Below are 23,029 nucleotides of genomic sequence, written 5' to 3'. Positions count from 1 at the left end.
AACGTCACTTCCCGACAAGGCTGCACACCACCTCCAGTGTTGGGCTCTTTACTTGTCTCGTTTCAATTATGAGATTCATTTCCGTCCAACGGCTCAACATGCAAATGCTGATGCTCTGTCTTGCCTTCCCATGGGTCCTGATCAGGCATTCGATAGGGACGAACTTTTGTGTTTCCACCTGGATGTTGCCGAGCAGCGGGTTGTGGACGGGTTCCCCATCACTGGGGACAGGCCGGCGGCTGCTACAGGTTCTGACCCTACCCTCTCCCGGGTTTTACACTGTATTCAGAAGGGTTGGCCAGATCGCCCGTCCACTAAGACTTCTGATCCATTGTGAAACTACTACGCTTTGCGCTACTGCCTCACGGCTGGGGATGGTGTTATCCTCCTCTCCACTGACAATGCTTCGCCACGTGTTGTGGTACCTGCGTCTTTGCATGCTTCAGTCTTGCGCCTCCTTCACCAAGGGCACTGGGGTGTGTCTCGCACAAAATCTCTGGTGCGCCGTCATGTGTACTGGCCTGGCATCGACTCTGAAATAGCACACGTGGTCGCTGCCTGCGGCCCTTGTGCGTCACATGCAGCTGCCCCGAAGTCATCTTTGTCACCGTGGCCTTCGCCTGAGAAGCTCTGGGAGGACAGTCATGCTGTCTTTGCGGGACCCTTTTTAGGTACTTATTGGCTCCTCATAATTGACGCCTACTCTAACTTTCCTTTCATTGTCCGTTGCATGTCGCCTACCACCGCGGCAACCACCAGTGCTCTCGCCCGCATTTTTTCTTTGGAAGGCCTCCCCTCTACTCTTGTTACTTATATTGGTCCGCAATTTGCCTCTTCCAAATTTGCGGATTTTTGTGCTCATCACGGCGTTATGCATGTCATGGCCCCGCCATTCCATCCACAATCCAACGGTGAGGCTGAACGACTGGTCCGCACATTTAAGGCTCAGATGCGGAAACTTCTGACTTCTTCTGCTGCTGATGATGTGCTTCTCCAGTTTTACCCCCATGGGCGACCACAGCCCGGCTGAGCTCTTACATGGCCGACAGCCCCGCACGCTACTTCATCTTCTGCGGCCTTCCACCTCATGGCCGCGGGTGCCTTCACTTGGCCGGTTCACCGCCGACGACCTCATCTGGGTACGGGGATATGGCAGGCGGCCAAAATGGAGCCCGAGCCGCATCTTAAGACACCGTGGCAGACGCTTGAATGAAATCCAGACGGACATGGGTGTTGCAGTGCGTCATTCGGATCAGCTTCGGCCTCGTGTGCCAGCAACGCCTGTTCCTAATGTCGCTACACCACCTTTGGCTCTACCTGACGCTCGGGATCTTGGCATCTCTCAATACTCACAATGCAGCCCTCTCACCGTCATCACGATGCCAGCACAAGAACGGACGCCACCAGGAGACGTGCCCATGCAGGAACCGGATGACCATCCTCTGTCAGAGCAAATCTACTCGCCTCCTCCTCTAATGGACGTCGACACATCGCCCATGTCTCCTGTCATATCAACTGGACTTACCGCAACGGGCAGATTGGTGAATGGGGCCCCAGCAAATTCGACCCCTACGTCTCCTGTCATCTCGACCCGTTATCATTGGGGACACTTCCGTCCGTACCGGAAGCCTCCTCCTCGAGACTTTACGGCAAGTCAAACAACGCCTATGGACGTTAGCCATCTCCAGGACACCTCCATCAAGACGAGTGCAACAATTTCAAAGGGGGGGAAAAGTGTTGTGACTTGCCAATCATTCAAAGCGCCACCGCGCAATTACGCGCATCCTCTACGTGCGGCGCTGTCTGCCAGCCATGCAGCAGCTGCGCCACCTAAGCGGCCAGCCGAGCAGCGGCCGCTAGACTGGGACTCAGTGCTCATTCGAATGCTAACGTGTACATGTCTTGCTTGTCAACTTACTCTGTGACTTATATGTGTTGTGTCGTTCTGAAATATATGTGTTAATCTTGAAGTTATAACAGTTGGATAATTCACATGTCAATGCTGGAGAACAGTGTTTGTAGGTTTGAGTGGGAAACACTCTGACACTGCACACACTCGGCCCACCCATGTGGTGCCAGTTCATTCATTAAAAACACAATGGTCAACTGAGTAGTGAGTGCAGTCCCACATTAAGCAGCTAGCAAAATCCATGCACTTTCTAAATGTTGTTGACGGTTAACAACAATGTTCACATCACATTCCAGGAGAAAACCATGCAGTGCAGGATCATAAACAACAGGTACACTGGAGACATTGGTGTAAACATTGGTTGACTGGCAAGCGACAGCATGTTTGTCCTTGGAAACCCTTAAATCTGCTGTGGTTGCTTTGCCACATAACCTGGCACCATCAGTCGTATTCTTCCTCACCTACCCTTCCTTACAATTCCTAGTGACCTCACCAGATGTATACATAATTATAATGAGTTATCCATCAATACATCAGGTGGGATTACAAGAGTGACCCACTCACCATATCTTTGACACATTGAGTGGTCCACAGGCACTTCAGCATGGTACAAATTGTTGCTATGCTTTCAATGTCCTTCCTCAGAGCTAAATGACTGCAGTAGCAGGTAAGGCACGAAAGAAGTTCCCTGTGAACATCTACAGAAGTTACTGTCCAACCCAAGAAGAAAGCGTGGAATTGTGGATTAAATGATTAGTCACTTATCTAAGTGTAGATAGTTGCCTAAATTTCACAGCAAAACCGGCCAACACAATGATAACAGCCCGAATTACAGTCCATGGTCATTGAACAATTACTCAAGGAATCTTGAAAGTTGTTCATGGAACCATTTTAGTCACTTCTTTCCTCATAATAAGGTGTCACTGGTGTTAAATTGTCCACCAAGTTTACCCTTTGAAATTACTTCAAAAATCATAATATCATGTACTTTCATTTCACACTACGAAAAATTTTGCAAAGGGAAGTGATGATTGCATTTCATTGTTTGTAAAGAGTGTCATCAAAATGATTCTTGTAACCAAACAATACAAAATGTAGAAAGAATGTTAATAAATTCCCTTCAACAACAAGGTCATTAGAGAGAGAGCAATACCTCAGTTGGAGAAGATTGTACGAAAAGATTTTTCTGATACCATCGCTATGGCTTCCCAATGGAGAAGACTGGATTAAGAAATTGGCTTTGGCCTGGTTTTCTGAAGACATTCTACCAAATGACGAAAGTGATAAAGAGAAACTAGAGAAAACTTAAATTTGGTTGAATCTCATTATTGCAGAAGAACACTGAGCTACTTTGCTTGGTAACTGGTATTCTCAGAAAAAAATGAAAATCTAATATTAAGGAAGCTATTTCATCACACTACATTGCACTTTAAAACACAAGAGTAGCTAAGAAAACTGTAGCATTAGTCAACCTTCTAAAGAGTTAAAAAAAAAACTGGAAACCATGCAGAAATTTGTTTAGGTAGAGAGGGTCTACATGACTGTCGTCTGACATACTGATAACAAAATTTCCAGAGTGCAAAATGGAACACACAAACACACTCACCCTAGGTAAGACATCCTTCAAAATGGTCATCACGAAGTCAGAAATTATATCTCGTTCGTGGATTTCATCAAGAACTATATGTGAGATGTCAGGCAGTGCAGGATCAGACTGCATCCACTGTAGCAGGATTCCAGTAGTACAGTAAAGTATTGAGCCAGTGTGTCGTGGCAATGCCCTGAAATTCATCCATAGTATGTGACTAGTGAAGTACATAATGTGAGTAAACTGAAAACAGAGGCCACTGGACATATTTATAAACATTAACGGCCCCCACAGCAACTAATTACGGACTAGTAAAACTGGATATAATTCTTCATTTGAGAAGCCTTTCCCAAAAAAAGACTGAATCTCTCTTTGACATAACAGTGTCTCGAAACTCCAATTATATTTTCATAATTATGTCAACACATTCTTTCATTACTGTTGTCCATTGTTTTGTTTATAATCAGTAAGAATGATATATGTAAAAGTTACATGGTGGTGTTAAAATCCTTGTCTCAAAATGAGTCACTAGGGTCGTCAATAATTGTAGTACTAGCCTCACTTTGACCCTCCCATGCAGAGACTGCTACTAACAATCCCCTCCAGTCCTTGCAATTAGACTATCCAACCAAAAGTACAAAGATACCCTTATGTAATGTGGAATTGAAAACTAGATGTCAGGAGAGGTGGAATCATCAGCATAAAGGGAGGTCAATAGAGAAGTAGAAACACCAGACTGTGTTGGTCACGAAAGCTAAATAACTTCATATGTGGATTAGTCAGTGGATGTCACCTGAGCAACAAATCCATAAGAAGTATTTCAAGCCATCTCAAACTGTTCACACTGAGTGTTGCTGATGTGATTTTGAAATGGAAATGCGAAAGTATAACCACAGCTAAACCAAGACCAGGCAGAACTCAAGCATTGTGGAAGGTGGTTGTAAAAAATCATATGAAATCAACAGATCGAATCATTCGTGTGTTCCGAAGTGCAACCAGTAGTTCAGCAGGCACATTACAGTGCAAAGGGAGTTAAAAAGAACAGAGTACAATGGTCAAGCTTGTCCTCATAAGCCATACATTTCTATAGACAATGCTCAATGACACTTAAGGTGATCGAGTGATGTAGAGTGATGATGATGGAAGCTGAAGAAATGAATTAAAATTTGTGCCACAACCAGGATGCGAACCTGGGTCTTCTTGCTTACTAGGCAGAAATGCTGACCATTACACCACCACAGTACTATGATGAGCATTGCTGAGTGATGAATCTTACTATACCCTGTCACAATCTGATGGAAGGGTTTAGGTCTGGTGAATGCCTGAAGAATGTAAACTGCCATCATGTGTAGTGTCTTCAGCGAAGTGTGGAGGTGGCAGGGTTATGGTATTGGGGTGTTTTTCATTGTTAGGGTATTGTCCCCTTATTGCACTTATGGAAAACCTAAATGTGGAAGGATATGAACACATTTTACAGTACTGCATACTGTGTACTGTATATTGGAGGCAATGATTGATTGTATCAGCATGACAAATGCACCCAGTCAGAAAGCAGTATGGTTTGTGAACAGTAATATGCCTGAAATGGACTAGCTTGCCCACAGTTCTAACCTGAAGCCAACTGAAAATCTTTGGGATGAGTTAGAATACTGACTTTGCTCTAGACTCCAGCATGCAACTTCATTATCTTCTCTAGTTTTGGCTCTTGAGGAAGAATGGGCTACCATTCCCCCAGTCAGACACCTCACTGAAAGCAGAGTTTAAGCCATTATAAAGGCAAAGGGTGGACACACCGCATATTAATGTCTTCTAATTGGTGTCACGGTAATTTTGATCAAATAATGTATATTGCCCCTCCCACTTCCCCAAAGCCTTCGTTATGTCTTTTTCTGTTTTTTCCCTTCAGTTTCTTTTCTCTTGAAGTCCTTCTTTACCCCACCTACCTCTGTTCTTACACACAACATGAAATTCTAGTACATCAAACAGACCCCAAGCAATGCTATGCCATTGAAGAACAATGTATTATTTCATTATCTGCACTTATTCTACATCTAAGAATTAAGAAAATGAACTATTTGAGATGCCCATGTGTGTTCTTGGAACGCCTATAGTGAATTGTGCACAACCATTACGTAGAAGAAGCTGGTATCAAGACAGAAAAAAATGTTTATGCACCCCCCCCCCCCCTCCTTCTTGGGAGGAGGACTGAAAGAAATAAAAGACTTGAGGCAGAAAAATATTTACTGTATTTCTTGCAACTGGTTCAGGAAAAATTGATACTGCAGCCAGCACAAAGACGGGATCAGACTTGGCCACACTACAGAATGTTTTGAGTACACAATCAAAATTATGCAGTTTGAATCTAAAGGTAATGTACACATGTCTGCATTCATTTAGAGCTTTCAGAGATGCAAAATCAAATTATGTGGATGGCTGAGATGTAAACTGGAGCCTGCAAATAGGTGGTAAAATGAAGTTACTGAGTGGACTGAATTATCACACAAATTATGGAATATTAGAAGAATTTGTAAAAAGGGAATATTCCAAGAACTGATCTATAGATCAGCCTCTAAGAGAAGAGATTTTAATACCAGCACTTGTATCATAGTTGCCACATGCTATACAAGAAAGGCTTGTAAGCAGTGTAACAGAAAAGTTAAAAATAGATCAGACAGATGGAATGATAGGCAAACAGATAAGATGGCTGTAGAGGGATGGCACAGAAGAGGTTCTGACTAGACACAGAAGAGAGAACTTTTATATGAGAAAGGACATCATCTTGATAGAAGAGACATAAATTTCAAAATGGGTATGGCCAAGAGCACCCATACTATTCAAGCGAATAGTGAAATGACAGGTACTCCCAAAGGAAGAACAACATGACACTGGAATGGAGATCAGAATGCAAAAGATTTATAGAGAGGACAGTACAAAGACAAAATTGAAATGTTTCTAGACACAGCTCATTCTGCAGCAAAAGTAAGTGGGTTGCGTCAAGAAAGGAAAGATGAGAAAGAGAAACATGAGGGATATGTAGACTGAGGACCCTCTGGACCGTTAATTGAAGTTTTAAAAGATATGGTGACACAAGTTGACATTACCCAAAAGAAAAAAAAGGAAAAGAGGACATTGTGACAAAAAGGATCATAGAGGAAAACAGGCGAAGGCAAATGCAAGACGCATTAAATAGTGAAATACCTGTTGCAGGATGCTACTTAAATCACCCTATCAGATAACATGTTTGTTAGAAGTTACAATGGAGGGCAAGAAATGCCCAGTAGCATCATGGGAAAACCAGATTAATCTACATTTTTCATGCTTCATTACTCTGAAAATAGAGTTAATGACCACGATATGCAAAACCATGGCATAGATAGTTACAAACATGATAAAGGAGCAATTCTGGAGCAAGATGAATCACAACAGACAAAACTTTGAAATATGCACAGCAAAAATTTTTTTTTTGTCACTATACCATTATTTCACAATGGCAAAAGGCGCTGATTTTAAAAGGCATTGCACTGGAATGCTTGTGGATTGGTGAGAAAGTTTTGCTAATAGTAGAGCTCTTTAAATAAGGTTTAATCACAGGCTTTCTTAAATGAGAGATTTGATTTGCCAAATAAAAGAATGAATGAGTAGCAAGAATGAATTAGCAACAAGACTGAAAGTTTATGTTTGCAATAAGAGCAATAACAAAATGTAAAGTGATTTAATGAAGAACTGCTCTCCCATCATATCAGCTGCTTCCCATTACTTTCTTCCATTACAAATCAGCCAAAATGCAGCCGAATAGCAAAGACTTATTGTTACATTGAAAGGAAATGCAAATGACAAAGTTTATCAAACTTTTCTTACATGACCATAACCATTCAATGCTGCAAGAATTCTTTCAGCAGGGGACTGTATCCTGCAAGGTGATAGTGCCCCAAGCATCATCAAATGTTCAGTGTCAATTATGGGTGTGATCAGTACTAGAATGGAAAAAAATATATCTATCATGGCATCCACAAAAACCAAATTTAAATATTATTGAGATACTGCTGCCTGCACTGATAAAACATTTAAGGCTTCTTAAACTTTAGAGCATGTCAAGGAATTTGAATTTTTTGGTTTTTGGGGAATGACAGAAAGTCCCACTGGCTCCAATTTGGGATTCATTTGTATTTTATCCTTGGAAGCATTTGGGCTATTTTGGATGACAAAACTTATCCTACATCATATAAGGTGTGCTATTGTGTCTACACACCCTTATAAAATAGTCACACTACAGTAACTACTCCTTTACTTGTACATCTTGCCAGTAATAGTACTAAGATTTATGGTAGTCAATGAACACACTGAACAAAAGAGGATCACAAACTTTTCTGAAAATTATAACATTTATTCTTTAGTGCAACTCTTTTGCATGCAATGCTTTGCGTAGATATCCACACTGAAATGATAGAACTACATAATAATCAGTGGCAAACAGTGTGCAGTAGACAATAACATTTTATTACAGCCTACATCCCACAACCAAATGGGTACATTCAGGCTTTGGTTTAATCGGTGCACCATCTGCTTCCAACAAACATAAAATGCTTCAGAACTTAACACCAATGGGAATATTATTCTACCGTGAAGGCTATCCTTTCACAATCATCTGGGATCCAATGAATACTAGTAATAAAGCAGCACAGAGATTTAGATTTGATAACTGGCATTTCACACATTTATCTGCCACGTATCCCTACACATTCCAGTTCCACAAGGCAAACATTATTTTATTTTCAATGTTTCTCCCCCTAACAAAATCAGTTCTCATTTTGTATTCTTCCCTACAACTACTTTACCAAATATGATCTTCTATTGTTTACAATCTGCAGTAAAATTATTACTTTTTCTCATTTTACAAAAATATTTTGCACCATATCTCTTGCTATTACAACTTTCTCTTTGTTTATGATACACTAATATCTTTTAGACCAACCTATTTTCAAATGTGTCTGCAATTTTACGATGTTCCTCCACAGAAGAAGAGTATCAGTAATATACTAACTTCTCAAGTCGTATTTGGTATCCACAACTGCTGTCTTGCCCACCACATGGTTCATCACGTTCTTCAGCAACTCTCTGGGCCACAGAAATGGCACTAATGCGCCGAGGTTGTGTATTGACTATGCGGCATATAGATCCTCGCTCAGCGGCAATTTCTGCATCCAAAATAAACTGTGCCACTTGTGTTGTCTTTCCGCAGCCTAAAAGAATTAAACATGTATTAGAAATAAATGTTCATTTAGTGACCAATTTTATGATGTTAAATTTATCTTCCACGATACGAAGAGGATTCAGAAGATGAGCAAACATGAGGATTGACATTTTTTTAACTGCATATCACACATCAGATGTGCACACTGTCAATTGGAAGATCACAGATGTCATGGAAACATGGATAAACATGGAAGTGTAAAAAGTCACACAAGGAAGTCATTACTATATGAAAGAAGAAAAACTAATTATGCCACAGAACAGTTAGACTTTCAAATATCACATGAGAAACCCCATTACATGGAAAATCTATATCAAATCATCATCATCATCATCATCATCATCATCATCATCATCATCATTTAAGACTGATTATGCCTTTCAGCATTCAGTCTGGAGCATAGCCCCCCTTATACAGTTCCTCCATGATCCCCTATTCAGTGCTAACATTGGTGCCTCTTCTGATGTTATACCTATTACTTCAAAATCATTCTTAACCGAATCCAGGTACCTTCTCCTCGGTCTGCCCCGACTCCTCCTACCCTCTACTGCTGAATCCATGAGTCTCTTGGGTAACCTTGCTTCTCCCATGCGTGTAACATGACCCCACCATCTAAGCCTGTTCGCCCTGACTGCTACATCTATAGAGTTCATTCCCAGTTTTTCTTTGATTTCCTCATTGTGGACACCCTCCTGCCATTGTTCCCATCTACTAGTACCTGCAATCATCTTAGCTACTTTCATATCCGTAACCTCAACCTTGTTGATAAGGTAACCTGAATCTACCCAGCTTTCGCTCCCATACAACAAAGTTGGTCGAAAGATTGAACGGTGCACAGATAACTTAGTCTTGGTACTGACTTCCTTCTTGCAGAAGAGAGTAGATCGTAGCTGAGTGCTCACTGCATTAGCTTTGTTACACCTCGCTTCCAGTTCTTTCACTATGTTGTCATCCTGTGAGAATATGCATCCTAAGTACTTGAAACCGTCCACCTGTTTTAACTTTGTTCCTCCTATTTGGCACTCAATCCGTTTATATTTCTTTCCCACTGACATTACTTTCGTTTTGGAGATGCTAATCTTCATACCATAGTCCTTACATTTCTGATCTAGCTCTGAAATATTACTTTGCAAACTTTCAATCGAATCTGCCATCACAACTAAGTCATCCACATATGCAAGACTGCATATTTTGTGTTCACATATCTTAATCTCACCCAGCCAGTCTATTGTTTTCAACATATGATCCATAAATAATATGAACAACAATGGAGACAGGTTGCAGCCTTGTCTTACCCCTGAAACTACTCTGAACCATGAACTCAACTTACCGTCAACTCTAACTGCTGCCTGACTATCCATGTAAAGACCTTTAATTGCTTGCAAAAGTTTGCCTCCTATTCCATAATCTTGTAGAACAGACAATCTATATCAAAACAGCAGATAAAATTCCACTGAAGACTAAAACACCTTTGAGATACCTTACCGCCATCAGGATTGGGAAGAGGTGTAAAATTCAAAAGTGCCATCAAATTCCAAAAGGCACAAAGAATCACGTGGAACCACTATAAAAGAGTCATATTATGGAATATGAAACTGTGACATTACATTACAAGACAGTTGTTTTACCAGCAGCACTTTCTACATGAGAGATCATAGCTATTGGGGTTAACTCTAGAGCTGCAGAAATTTAAAAGGAATAGTGGAAAATTTTCAGAAGAAATATGGCTCCACACACACACACGCACACACACAATTTGAATGAAGAGAACAACGTATGACCTCTACACCTTATTAGGCTCATGAAAGCTGAGAACAAAAGACACTTGGGCTGGACAATAATACCATTATTAGTTCAAAGAAAATTAAGAAGAAACTAGAGAAGACGCAAACATCACAGAAGGAATCATAACAAATAATCTAGCCTTTGGTACACTAGCTAATGGAGAATGGATAAATGAACAAGCTTGAAAGCAGAAGTGACAATAATTGGTCAAAGGAATAGAAGCAGGCACGCCTATGTACAAAGTGTGCCAACCACAAATAACACTGATGTTTTACAATTGCAAGTCTGTACCTATTCATTCATTATTGCTTCAGCTAACACAGTGATAAGTTGTGTTGTCATATGTCCACTTGAGCAGCAGCAATATAAAATAAACAGTGAGCTATGTGAGAAAAAAAAATTTACAATCCACGCAAGAAAATGCTCCAGATTTCAAGTTATCAGCACAATTCCGCAATGAGGCAGTTGTCTATCAGATAATTAGTAAACAAATAAGCATTTGGCTGGGATCTGATGCAACTGCTTCATTTAATGCTCCGAATGGGTCATTACTGTGGGGTAACACTTCTATGTGGCATGGAAGTTTACTTTATTGTTGTTAAATTAAACAGTGGTTTAGCTTATGTAATTCAAGTTTATTTTATCACTATTTAATTAAACTAAGATTAAACTGTTGTTTTGCTCATACATGCTTACCTCAGAACATAAAGACAGCTATTCTTTACATGTGTACAAAGTATGCCACGCGCCCGCTCATGTTATGAAAATCAGCACACCCTGTCAGGGGTTAATTAATGAAGATATTTTGGAAGGATAAGAAAGCAAAAATCATCATCCTGACTGTCAAGTTTAAACACACTCTCTTAAGTGGGCAACACACTTATGCTCACTCACTCCTGTGCCTATTGTGCTGCAGATTGCAAGACACTGTCACTGCTTATGAAGTATATGGAGGCTGGTCATTCTAAAAAGTGCCGGGGATGCCAATATTATGTAGCTGCAATTGCATCCACCACAAGGCAATAATCAGCTGACCTCACACAGGCAGCCGCTGAACGAATAAGTGGCTGCAAATCTGATAACTGGTCGATCTCAGCCCCCCCACCATTTGCCTTTATATGCTCCACTGCTCTGCTGGCAAGCTGAATGCAAATCATGATCTCCTCAATTTAAATCCTAACTGTTTATTAAAGCGAACTGGTTTTCATGGTAATACTACAGACTGTAAACTGTGCTCTAGAGAAGTATACTCCTAGTAAGTGGATAAGGATGGAAAAGACCCATCTCGATTTGGCAAAAAAATTCAGAAAATGCTGAGGTAGCTAAGACTGTTGCCTCTCAGTTCAAAAGAGAACACACATATGACAACAGGCAAAAGTTACTAGAGACTCGTACATCTTTAACAAAAATCTATGCACGAAGCAAACAACTGCCACTGGAAACAACTGCCACTGTCACACCTTAGCGAAACATATGGCTGAAAACCCAAGGAAATTTTGGTCCTATTTAAAACTGCTAAGCAGGTCTAAGGCTTTTATTCAACCACTCGCTCAGTCTAGTGAGTGGTAGAAAAGGATAGGAACAGGAAAGCCGAAATTTTAAAGTTCATGTTTAAGAAATCATTCACACAGGAAAATCGTACAAACATACTGTTGTTTGACCATTGCACAGACACCTGTATGGATACGACACAGTAATAGGCATCCCTGCCATACTGAAACAAGTGAAAGAATTGAAAACAATTAAGTCACCAGGTCCAGATGAAATCCCAGTTTGATTTTACAAAGAATACTCTGCAACATTGGCCCCTTAGTTTGCATTTATCATGAATCTTTCATCTAAGGCAAAGTCCCAAGTGACTGGAAAAAAGTGCAAATTACTCCTGTATATAAGAATGGTAAAAGAACGGACCCTCAAAATTACAGACCAATGTCCTTAACATTGGTTTGCTGTAGAATTCTTGAAATATTTCAAGTTCGAATACAATAGACACAAAAAGCTTCTAGCAGACTTTTAGAAAGCATCACTAGTGCATGGTTCAAGCTGCCTTTTTCTCACATGATTTACTGCAAACTATGGATAAAGGGCAACGGGCAGGTTTCATATTTCTACATTCAGGCATGTATTTGACATGCCACCCCACCGTAGACTGTTAAAGAATGTACGAGCATATGGAAAAGGTCCCCAGATATGCGGGTGGCTCTAAGACTTAAGTAATAGTTGTCGTTGACTGTGAGCGTTTATCAGACACAAGGGTATCCTCTGGAGTACCCCAGGGAAGTGTGATAGGACCACTATCAATTTATACAAGCTGAAGAAAAATTATGTCATGAAATTGTAACCCTGGATAGCTGATGCCATTATGAAGCAAAATTACTAATGTTGTGTAGGTCTACAAAGCACAATTTTTAAACTACATAAACTTGGCACCCATGCTCCAATTGGCCACAGGACTGCCCTGTTGCCGGATGCTCTGGACAACCCATGACCACAAATGCTTTGCCTGCTGGGGATCACAATGTATCCTAGGTGGCCACCATGTTCGGTGGTAGTGCGACAGCCCTCAACTCTGGGAGCGAATCCGCTGGGGTCCCGACACATTCATTGAAGTTTCATGATAAGAATTACTGGGAACAAACTCATCAACAGCTGTTAATTCGTATACAGAAAGTCTTTTACAAATTGTGTTGGCCCTAAAAAGGGCCTTTTTTGTAGCTAGGGCATTGTTTAATTAAAGCAAGTGCTCGAACTGGTGACCCTCTGACACGACACAAGCTTGGTAACGTCGAACAGTATTTTGCCGAACTCTTTTAAAGAATCCCAGCATTGCCCGGATGTGATTGGCAGCGTGTTGAATGTGATCCATTAATTTCTCTCTGTTTCTAGATGATTTGCAAGTGGGTAGGTGAACTAAAATCTTGAAGAATAGCCACAGGAAAAAGTCCGGTGGCGTGAGGCCTGGTGATCGTGGAGGCCATCTCCTATGAGCACCTCTGCCAATTACCCAGCCATTGAAGAGTTCATTTACATATCTGCGCACAGCATGACTGTTATGTGGGGTGCCCCATGCTGCAACCACATGCGTAACTGTATGTCTATGGGAGCATCTTCCAGCAGGCCGGGTAGATTTTCTTGCAAAAAGTGAAGGTAATTTGCCCCGGTAACTCAAGGAGGTAGACAACCGGCCCAATCAGATGATCACCCACAATGCCCACCCAAATGTTGAGTAAAAATCGTTCCTGGTGTCCGTGGATGTATGTGACATGAGGATTTTCCCTTGCTTGTAATAAACGTTTCGAATGTTGTAAAGGCCATCCTGATGGAAGGTGCACTCGTCGGTAAACAACGCACTGGTGAGGGAGTCAGAATCTCGTGCAACACGTCAGCAGAAACCACCAGCAAAACCCTAGCCTGTGTTCATAGTCTGCCACAGGATTTAGTTCTTGGACCGGGTGGAACTAAATGGATGCAGGCCATGATCCCTCAAAACCTCCCAGACTAACTGATGAGTGGCCCCCATGTTGTGTCCAACCGCTCAAATATTTGTCGTAGGTGCTTCCTCGAAGCACTCCAGAACAGTCTCTTCAAATGCAGCACCCTGTCATGCTTGAGGTCTTCCAGCAATACTATGATATCACGCTAAAGAGCCTGTTCTGCTAAGTCGCTGGTGAATTGCTGTAAACGTTTGCGAGTGCGGGTGGCATCTTGCTGGGTACCATTCCTCACACAACCGTCAAGCTTCATGTGCATTACTGTCAGCTAGTCCACAAACAAAAACCATATCTCGCTGTTCTTCAAACAAATACTATATCGCCATGCTTACTGTATGACTAAATCACAGGCAACATGTGTGCGCTCTGAAGCAAAGCTTACATGATGTGAGGTGGAGACAAACAGCAAGACCTATTCAACATGTGTGGGTATCACGTTGGGGCAGTGACGGGGTGAGGGACGTTTGTATGTGTGAACCGACAAGCATAGTGCTGCCCGTCAACCGATGAACGGCAACAGGGCAATCCCACAGCCAATCTGAGCTTGTGGCGCCATGTTTCCGTAGTTTAAAAATTGTGCATTGTCGACCTACACAACATTAGTAATTTTGGTTCGTACTGGCATCAGCTATCCAGGGTTAAAATTTCGTGATACAATTTTTTTCCACCTTGTGGGGCAGGTGGACAGGATGGGCACCAATCTGCAGTTGTTTATTTGTTGATGCTGTTGTGTATGGGAAGGTGTATGGGATTGTGGTAGAGAAGGTAAATGGTCAATTTCAGTTAATTGGGAGAATTTTGGGAAAGTGTGGTTCATTTGTAAAGGAGATTGCATACGAGACATTAGTGCAATCTATTCTTGAGTACTGCTCAAGTCTTTGAGATTTGCACCAGGTCAAATTGAAGAGGACATCAAACCAGTTCAGAGGCAGGCTGCTAGATTTGTTACCAGTAGATTCAAACAACACACAAATATTATGGAAGTGCTCGGGGAACTCAAACAGGAATCTCTGGAGGGAAGATAATGCACTTTTTTTAAGAACACTACTGAGAAAAATTAAAGAACAAGCACTTGAAGCCGACTGCAGAAAGATTCTGCTCCTGCCAATATACATTTAGTGTAAGGACAGACAAAATAAGATACAAGAAATATGGCCTCATGTGGAGGAATATAGAAAGTTATTTTTCCCCTCACTCTACTTATGAGTGGAACAAGAAATGAAATAATTAGTAGAGGTACAGGGTACCCTATACCATGCAACATATGGTGGCTTGTGGAGTGTGTATGCAGATGTAGAGGTGTTCTGCCTCACAGTATGGTTTACTGTTTAAGTTCCAGGAGTGCAAGTCTCTAGAAGATTCAACAAATTTATTGCATCTTCCAACATACATCTCACAAAAAGATCATGAAGATAAAAATCTTCTCAGGTATTGTTGAAAGGAAAGTGCGAGTATTACTTGAGGACCAATTGGATGAAAATCAGTGTGGGTTTAGGCCTCTTAGAGGTTGTCAGGACCAGATCTTTAGCTTACGGCAAATAATGGAGAAGTGTTATGAGTGGAACAGGGAATTGTATCTGTGCTTTATAGATCTAGAAAAGGCATATGACCGGGTTCCTAGGAGGAAGTTATTGTCTGTTCTACAAGATTATGGAATAGGAGGCAAACTTTTGCAAGCAATTAAAGGTCTTTACATGGATTGTCAGGCAGCAGTTAGAGTTGACAGTAAATTGAGTTCATGGTTCAGAGTAGTTTCAGGGGTAAGACAAGGCTGCAACCTGTCTCCACTGTTGTTCATATTATTTATGGATCATATGTTGAAAACAATAGACTGGCTGGGTGAGATTAAGATATGTGAACACAAAATAAGCAGTCTTGCATATGCGGATGACTTAGTTGTGATGGCAGATTCGATTGAAAGTTTGCAAAGTAATATTTCAGAGCTAGATCAGAAATGTAAGAACTATGGTATGAAGATTAGCATCTCCAAAACGAAAGTAATGTCAGTGGGAAAGAAATATAAATGGATTGAGTGCCAAATAGGAGGAACAAAGTTAGAACAGGTGGACGGTTTCAAGTACTTAGGATGCATATTCTCACAAGATGGCAACATAGTGAAAGAACTGGAAGCGAGGTGTAGCAAAACTAATGCAGTGAGCGCTCAGCTACGATCTACTCTCTTCTGCAAGAAGGAAGTCAGTACCAAGACTAAGTTATCTGTGCACCGTTCAATCTTTCGACCAACTTTGTTGTATGGGAGCGAAAGCTGGGTGGATTCAGGGTACCTTATCAACAAGATTGAGGTTACGGATATGAATGTAGCTAGGATGATTGCAGGTACTAGTAGATGGGAACAATGGCAGGAGGGTGTCCACAATGAGCAAATTAAAGAAAAACTGGGAATGAACTCTATAGATGTAGCAGTCAGGGCGAAAAGGCTTAGATGATGGGGTCATGTTACACGCATGGGAGAAGTAAGGTTACCCAAGAGACTCATGGATTCAGCAGTAGAGGGTAGGAGGAGTCGGGGCAGACCGAGGAGAAGGTACCTGGATTCGGTTAAGAATGATTTTGAAGTAATATGTTTAACATCAGAAGAGGCACCAATGTTAGCACTGAATAGGGGATCATGGAGGAATTGTATAAGGGGGGCTATGCTCCAGACTGAACGCTGAAAGGCATAATCAGTCTTAAATGATGATGATGATAGATAAAAATGAGAGATATTCGAGCCCAAACAAAACCTTATCGGAAATCTTTCTTCCCATGAACCATTCGCAACTGGAAAAGGAAAGGAGGGGAAGGGGAGAGGGGGTGACAGTGGTATGTAAAGTACCCACCATCACGCACTGCAAGGTGGCTTGCAGAGTATAGATGTAGAGGTAAAATGAATGAATGAATGAATGAATGAAGAGAAGATCAGTCTAACTGTGCCTGGAATAAAGTAAGACCATGAACATTCTTGTTACCCTATTTGTTGAGTCATCCTTTAAGTTCCGACTGTCTTAGTACAATTTTAAATTAGAGAAACAATATTTTCACATATCTTTCCAACTATACTGCATTCTCACTTTTAACCAATTTGATGCCAAAATATTATAAACATACTGATCATAAAAACCGATCTGAAGGTCTCTCTGGTAGGCCATTAAACAAAAATACAGGTCAATTAACCTCTGCTTATGGGGTAACAGTGGACTGATGCGTAACCTTCAAATTATCTAACTTCTTCAAACCCATTTTTCTTACTTAATGAAGAATGCCTGGTTCTCAGAAGTAGATAACTGTCAACTTTTGTAAATGTCACTGTGTATGTATAGCACTGTTACAGACAATGAGTTATCAAAATTTTACAAACAAGTAGGTGTCTAAAAACAAGGGTGGAAATGTCCCATTGTGAAAATTTCAGTCTGTTAATAAGAGAAGGTGGCAGTTCTGTTCACAGAGAGAGAGAGAGAGAGTGTGTGTGTGTGTGTTTGTGTGTGTGTGTGTGTGTGTGTGTGTGTGTGTGTGTGTGTTTCCCCTGCTTCTACAGCATTTCCCCCGTCTCACCTATGCTTTGCAATTCTTTTCTCCATTTTTCATTCTTGTGGTGGTCATTCCAACTGCTGGCTTTTGACTGCAAATTATGCTCAACCTTTTATACCTTATTCTAGTTTAATCTTATGTCCCATTTTAAAAACTCCTTCCTTCCTTGCACCTATCTTCTCCACTTTCTCACTTGATCTCATTCCCTGACCCTCTCCTCCCGTTGCTGACACCACAGTGATTCATCTTCAAAGACAATGGCAAAGGTAGAATTCACAATGAGATTTGGTAAACCACTCATAACATTTCTGTATTTCACATGATCTATTTTCTTGAATTATTGAATCATGTTAGTATAATTAGCTATATTGTATCTAGAAAGTATGTTTTATCCATCACTATGTTCATTATTTTTACATCAACAATATGAATTGGACGGATTGCAACTCACCACATAGAATAGGTGTTGAGAGGAAGATCAGCACATTTAAAAGCATACTAAGCTATCAAAAGTCCTTGATCAGATTTAGAAAAACAGACATATTCGTATGCACACACTAACATATGATCGCTGTCGTTTCCAGGTGCTGAAGTCCAACTGCAGTGAGCAGCAATCTCAGTTTGGGTGGGTTGTGGAGTTACAGAAGAGGTGAAGAGATAGCAGGGAAGTTGCTGTGGTGTTGCCTGTGGAAATATCCAGTGATGTGGCAGGAATAGGATGATGGGCTCCTAGTTTTAGCATTGGGAGACTGTGCTGAGAGGAAAAATGGGACAGCAGAGAAGGGGAAAGGATTATCAAGTGTGCTGGGGGATGGGAGAGATGTGTGATTTTGGACTGGGAGCAAAAATGGACATAGAGGCAGGAGGAGGGCAGTGACTAGAGAAGGCTGAGGCTGGGATCAGTAACAGGGACAAAGGATATGTTGCAGGGAGCCTTCGCATCTGTACAGTTCAGGAAATCTGGTGTTGGTAGGAAGAATCCAGATGGCACGGGTTGCTAAGCAGTGAAAGTCAAGTATGCCATGTTGCACACATCATGCTCAGCAACTGGACAGCCCAACTGTCTTTTCACCAGAGTATGACAGTGGCCATTCATGTGGACAGGTGGTTAGTTGGGGGTCATGCCCATAAAGAATGCCACCAGCAGTTGCAGTTAGGTTAGTAGGCCTAGTGGCTGCTTTGATAGGTAGCCCTGCTGTTCATGAGATACAACATGACTGTGACAGTATGGGAGTAGGTGGTAGTTGGGGGGGGGGGGGGGGGATCTATGGGACAGGTCTTACATTTAGGTCTTTTACAGGGATGAGCCATCGGGCAAGGGGATGGAAGCAGTGGTGGAATACAGACAGGTAAGGATTTACACAGATTGGGTGGGAGAGAGGCAGAAGAAAGGTAGAATATCACTGTGGAAGGAGTGAGGAGGACATTTCTCAATGCTATGCATAATGAGAGGTAGTTGAAATTCTGGCCGAGGATGTGGTACAGAGTCAAGAAGTAGTTGCTCCTCTGTGGCCTGTCAGTGGGTGTGTGAGGGATGATAGGTGACTGGGGAGACAAGGCACAGGTATCTGCTTCTGATAAGGCGTGGAGGTGATTTCAGTCTGTAAAGGCCTCAGTGAGACCCTCAGTACATTTGGAGAGAGACTACTCATCACTGTGGAAGCAACAACAACATGTGGCTCAGCTGTACGGGAGGGACTTCTCAGTGTGGAATGGAAGGCAGCAGTTAAAATGGAAATATAGTTCGTGGTTGGTAAATTTAATATGTACAGGCAGAGAAACCTAAGTGGCGGAGGTTGAGGTGGCATGTTGGTCTAAGTAGAATCATGTGAGGCAAATGGGGAAAAAGATGCTGAACTTCTGGCGGACTATGGACATGGTTCCTCATGCTCTGTTTTGATAATGAACATAGTATCAATGAATCTCCACCAGGTGAGATGTTTTCTTTGTGAGTCATCAGTCTTCTGACTGGTTTGATGCAGCCCACCAGGAATTACTCTCCTGGACAATTTTTTCCATCTCCGCATACCACTAGCAACCTTCATCCTCAATTATTTGCTAGCTGTATCTCTGACTCCTTCTAAAGTTTTTACCCTCTACAGCTTCCCCTAGTACTATGGAAGTTACTCCCTGATGTCTTACGAGACGTCCTACCATCCTGTCCCTTCTTCTTTGTCGTTTCTGCTGAAAACGATCTCATTGCTTAGCTTATCGGTCCATCTAATTTTCAACATTCTACTGTAGCACCACATCGCAAATGCTTCGATTCTTTTCTGCTCCAGTTTTGCCACAGTCCATGTCTCATTGCCATACAATGCTGTGCTCCAAACAAACATTCTCAGAAACATCTTCCTCAAATTAAGGCCTATGTTTGAGACTAGCAGACTTCCCTTTGCCAGAAATGCCTTTTTTGCCAGTGCTAGTCTGCAATTTATGTTCTCCCTGCTCCGTCGGTTATGGGTTTTTTTTGCTGCCTAGGTAGTAGACTTCCCTAACTTCATTTACTTTGTGATCACCAATTCCTTACTGTTCTCATTTCTACTGCTTCTGATTAGTTTTGTCTTTCTTTGGTTTACTTTCAGTCCATATTCTGTACTCACTAGACTGTTCATTTCATTCAGTAGATTCTGCAATTCTTTTTCCTTTCACTGAGGATAGCAACGTCACCAGCAAATATTATCATTGATCTCATCGCACCTTGAATTTTAATCTCACCCTTGAACCTTTACTTTATTTCTGTCACTGCTTCTTTGATGATAGACTGAACTGCAGGGGTGAAAGACTATGGTATATCCCTGTCTCACACCCTTTTTAATCTGTGCACTTCATTCTTGGTCTTCCACTCTTGGTTCTTGTACATAGTATATATTACCCATCTCTCCCAATAGTTTAGCCCTATTTTTCTCAGGATTTTGAACCTCTTGCACCGTTTTACATTATTGAATGCTTTTTCTGAGTCAACAATACCTATTTTTCTTCAGTATTGCTTCCATTACAAACTGGTCAGAACTGCCTCTCTGGTGTCTTTACCTTTCCTAAAGCCAAACCGATCATCACCTAACACATACTCAATTTTCTTTTCCACTCTTCTGCATATTATTATTCTTGCCAGTAACTTGGATGTATCAGCTGTTCAGCTAATGGCATGATAATTCTCACCTATGTCAGCTCTTGCAATCTTGGAAATTGTGTAGCGAATGTTTGTTCAAAGTGTCTGATATTATACTGAGTCTCGTACATTCTAAACACCAAAGTGAATAACCTTTTTGCTGCCACTTCCCCCAATGATTTTCGAAATTCTGATGGAATGTTACGTATTCCTTCCGCCTTATCTGATTTTATGTCTTCCAAAGCTCTTTTAAATTCTGATTCTAGATTCCCTATCTTTTCCCTATCAACTCCTGTTTCCTCTACCATGTCATCAGATATACCCTATCCCTCATAGTGGTATTCAATGTACTATTTCCACCTATATGCTCTCTCCTCTGCATTTAACGGTGGAATTCTCTTTGTACTCTTAATGTTACTACCCTTGTTTTTAATACCACAGAAGACTGTTTTGACTTTTCTGCGTGCCAAGCATGTCGGTCCTTCCAGCTATCGCTTCTTTTTCAATTTCTTCAAGTTTTTTATGTAGCCATTTCGCCTTAGCTTCCTAGCACTTCCTAATTATTTCTTTCCTAAGTGACTTGTTTTTCTGCATTCTTGAATTTCCTTGAACTTTTTTATACTTTCTTTTTCCATCGATTAACTGAAATATTTCTTCTGTTACCCACAATTTCTTCGCAGTGACCTTTCTTGTACCTGCGTTTTTCTTTTCAACTTCTGTGATTGCCCATTTTAGAGATGTCCATTGCTCTCCAATTGAACTGCCTACTGAGCTATTCATTACTGCAATATCTATAGCCTAAGAGAACTTAAGCATCTCTCTTCATTCCTTAGTACTTCTGTATCCCACTTTTTTTGTGCATTGTCTCTTAAACTTCAACCTACTCTTCATCATTAACAAATTTTAATGTGAGTCTATATCTACCCTTGGGCATGCCTCACAATCCTATATCTGATTTTGGAATCTCTGTCTGACTATGATTTAATCTAATCTAACTGAAATCCTCCAAACTGAATCTAACTGAAGTCTCCCAGTATCTCCTGGTCTCTTCCATGTATACCTCCTCCTCTTGTGATTCTTGAACAGAGTATTCACTGTCAGCATCTGAGATTTATTGCAGAACTCAATTAGTCTTTCTCCTCTCTCATTCCTAGTATCAAGCTCATATTCTCCCATAACCTTTTAATCTACTCCTTCCCCTACAGCCACATTTCAATCCCCCATGACTATTAGACTTTCCTCTCCTTTTAATGTCCACAGCTCATGGTCTAGTGGCTAGCGTTGCTGCCTCTGGATCACAACATCCCGGGTTGGATTCCCGGCCGGGTTGGGGATTTTCTCTGCCTGGGGACTGGGTGTTTGTGCTGTTTTCTTCTTCTTCTTCTTCTCCTTCTTCATCACCACCACCACCACCACCACCACCACCACCACCATCATCATCATCATGTGACAGTGGCTGCATTGGACTGTGTAAAAATTGGGACTCTGTACAGGTGCTGATGACTGTGCAGTTGAGTGCCACAAACCAATCATCATCATCATCATCATCATCATCATCATCATCTCCCTTTACATACTGAATTACCCAATCAGTGTCCTCATATACTCTGTCTATCTCTTCATCTTCTGCTTGCCACGTTGGCATGTATACCTGAACTGTTGTTGTTGGCACTGGCTTGCTGTCGATTCTGATGAAAACAATCCTATCACTGAACTGTTCACAGTAACTTACTCTCTGTCCGAACTGCCTACGAAGGTAATCTCAAAAGTAAGGTCTCCTACATTTTTTTAAGTACATAGACCTGTTTATTTCTACAATGGTTTACATCAGTTTACAGCTTGAACATTTATCTATTTTTTGACGTAATCACCATTTTTGTCGATACATTTTTGTAGACACTGTGGCAGTTTTTGTTTGCCCATGTCATACCAGCTCTCCGCCATGCTGTTCAGAAAGTTATGAACCACTTCTTTCACCTCGTCATCAGAGTTGAATTGCTGGGACCACAATTAATGCTAACAGGTACTGTGAGACTGAAAAAACTCAAATGGGCAATTCAGAACCGGAAAAGAGGAATGTTGAGCAAGGGCATACACATTTTCCATGACAACACTCGCCCACGCATCGCTCGGCAAACCGTTGCTCTCCTGCAACAATTTCAGTGGAAATAATCACCCACCCACTCTATAGTCCTGACTTGGCGCCCAGTGACTATCACCTGTTCCCTAGGTTAAAAGAAGATTTGGCCGGAAAGCGATTCAGCTCCGACAACTAGATAGAAAAAGAGATTCGTAACTTTCTGAACAGCAAGGCGGCGAACTGGTATGACATGAGCATGCAAAAACTGCCACAGCGTCTACAAAAATG

General features: G+C 41.4%; 1 protein-coding gene across 1 annotated transcript in view; it reads right to left on the bottom strand.

The window, feature by feature from the left end:
• The window catches only part of LOC126162792 (ATP-dependent DNA/RNA helicase DHX36-like), a 254,109-nt gene that overhangs the window by 149,113 nt on the left and 81,967 nt on the right, over nt 1-23,029 (bottom strand). The window contains exons 6-7 of the mRNA XM_049919511.1: nt 8,539-8,737; nt 3,516-3,690 (exon numbers count right to left, since the gene is read on the bottom strand). Coding sequence (XP_049775468.1) covers nt 3,516-3,690; nt 8,539-8,737 — 374 coding nt within the window. The remainder of the gene's footprint in view (nt 1-3,515; nt 3,691-8,538; nt 8,738-23,029) is intronic.

Source organism: Schistocerca cancellata, chromosome 2, assembly GCF_023864275.1.
Source record: "Schistocerca cancellata isolate TAMUIC-IGC-003103 chromosome 2, iqSchCanc2.1, whole genome shotgun sequence".
Classification (NCBI taxonomy): domain Eukaryota; kingdom Metazoa; phylum Arthropoda; class Insecta; order Orthoptera; family Acrididae; genus Schistocerca; species Schistocerca cancellata.
The sequence above is the reverse complement of the archived record's forward strand: the minus strand, read 5'-3'. Positions and strand labels throughout refer to the sequence as shown.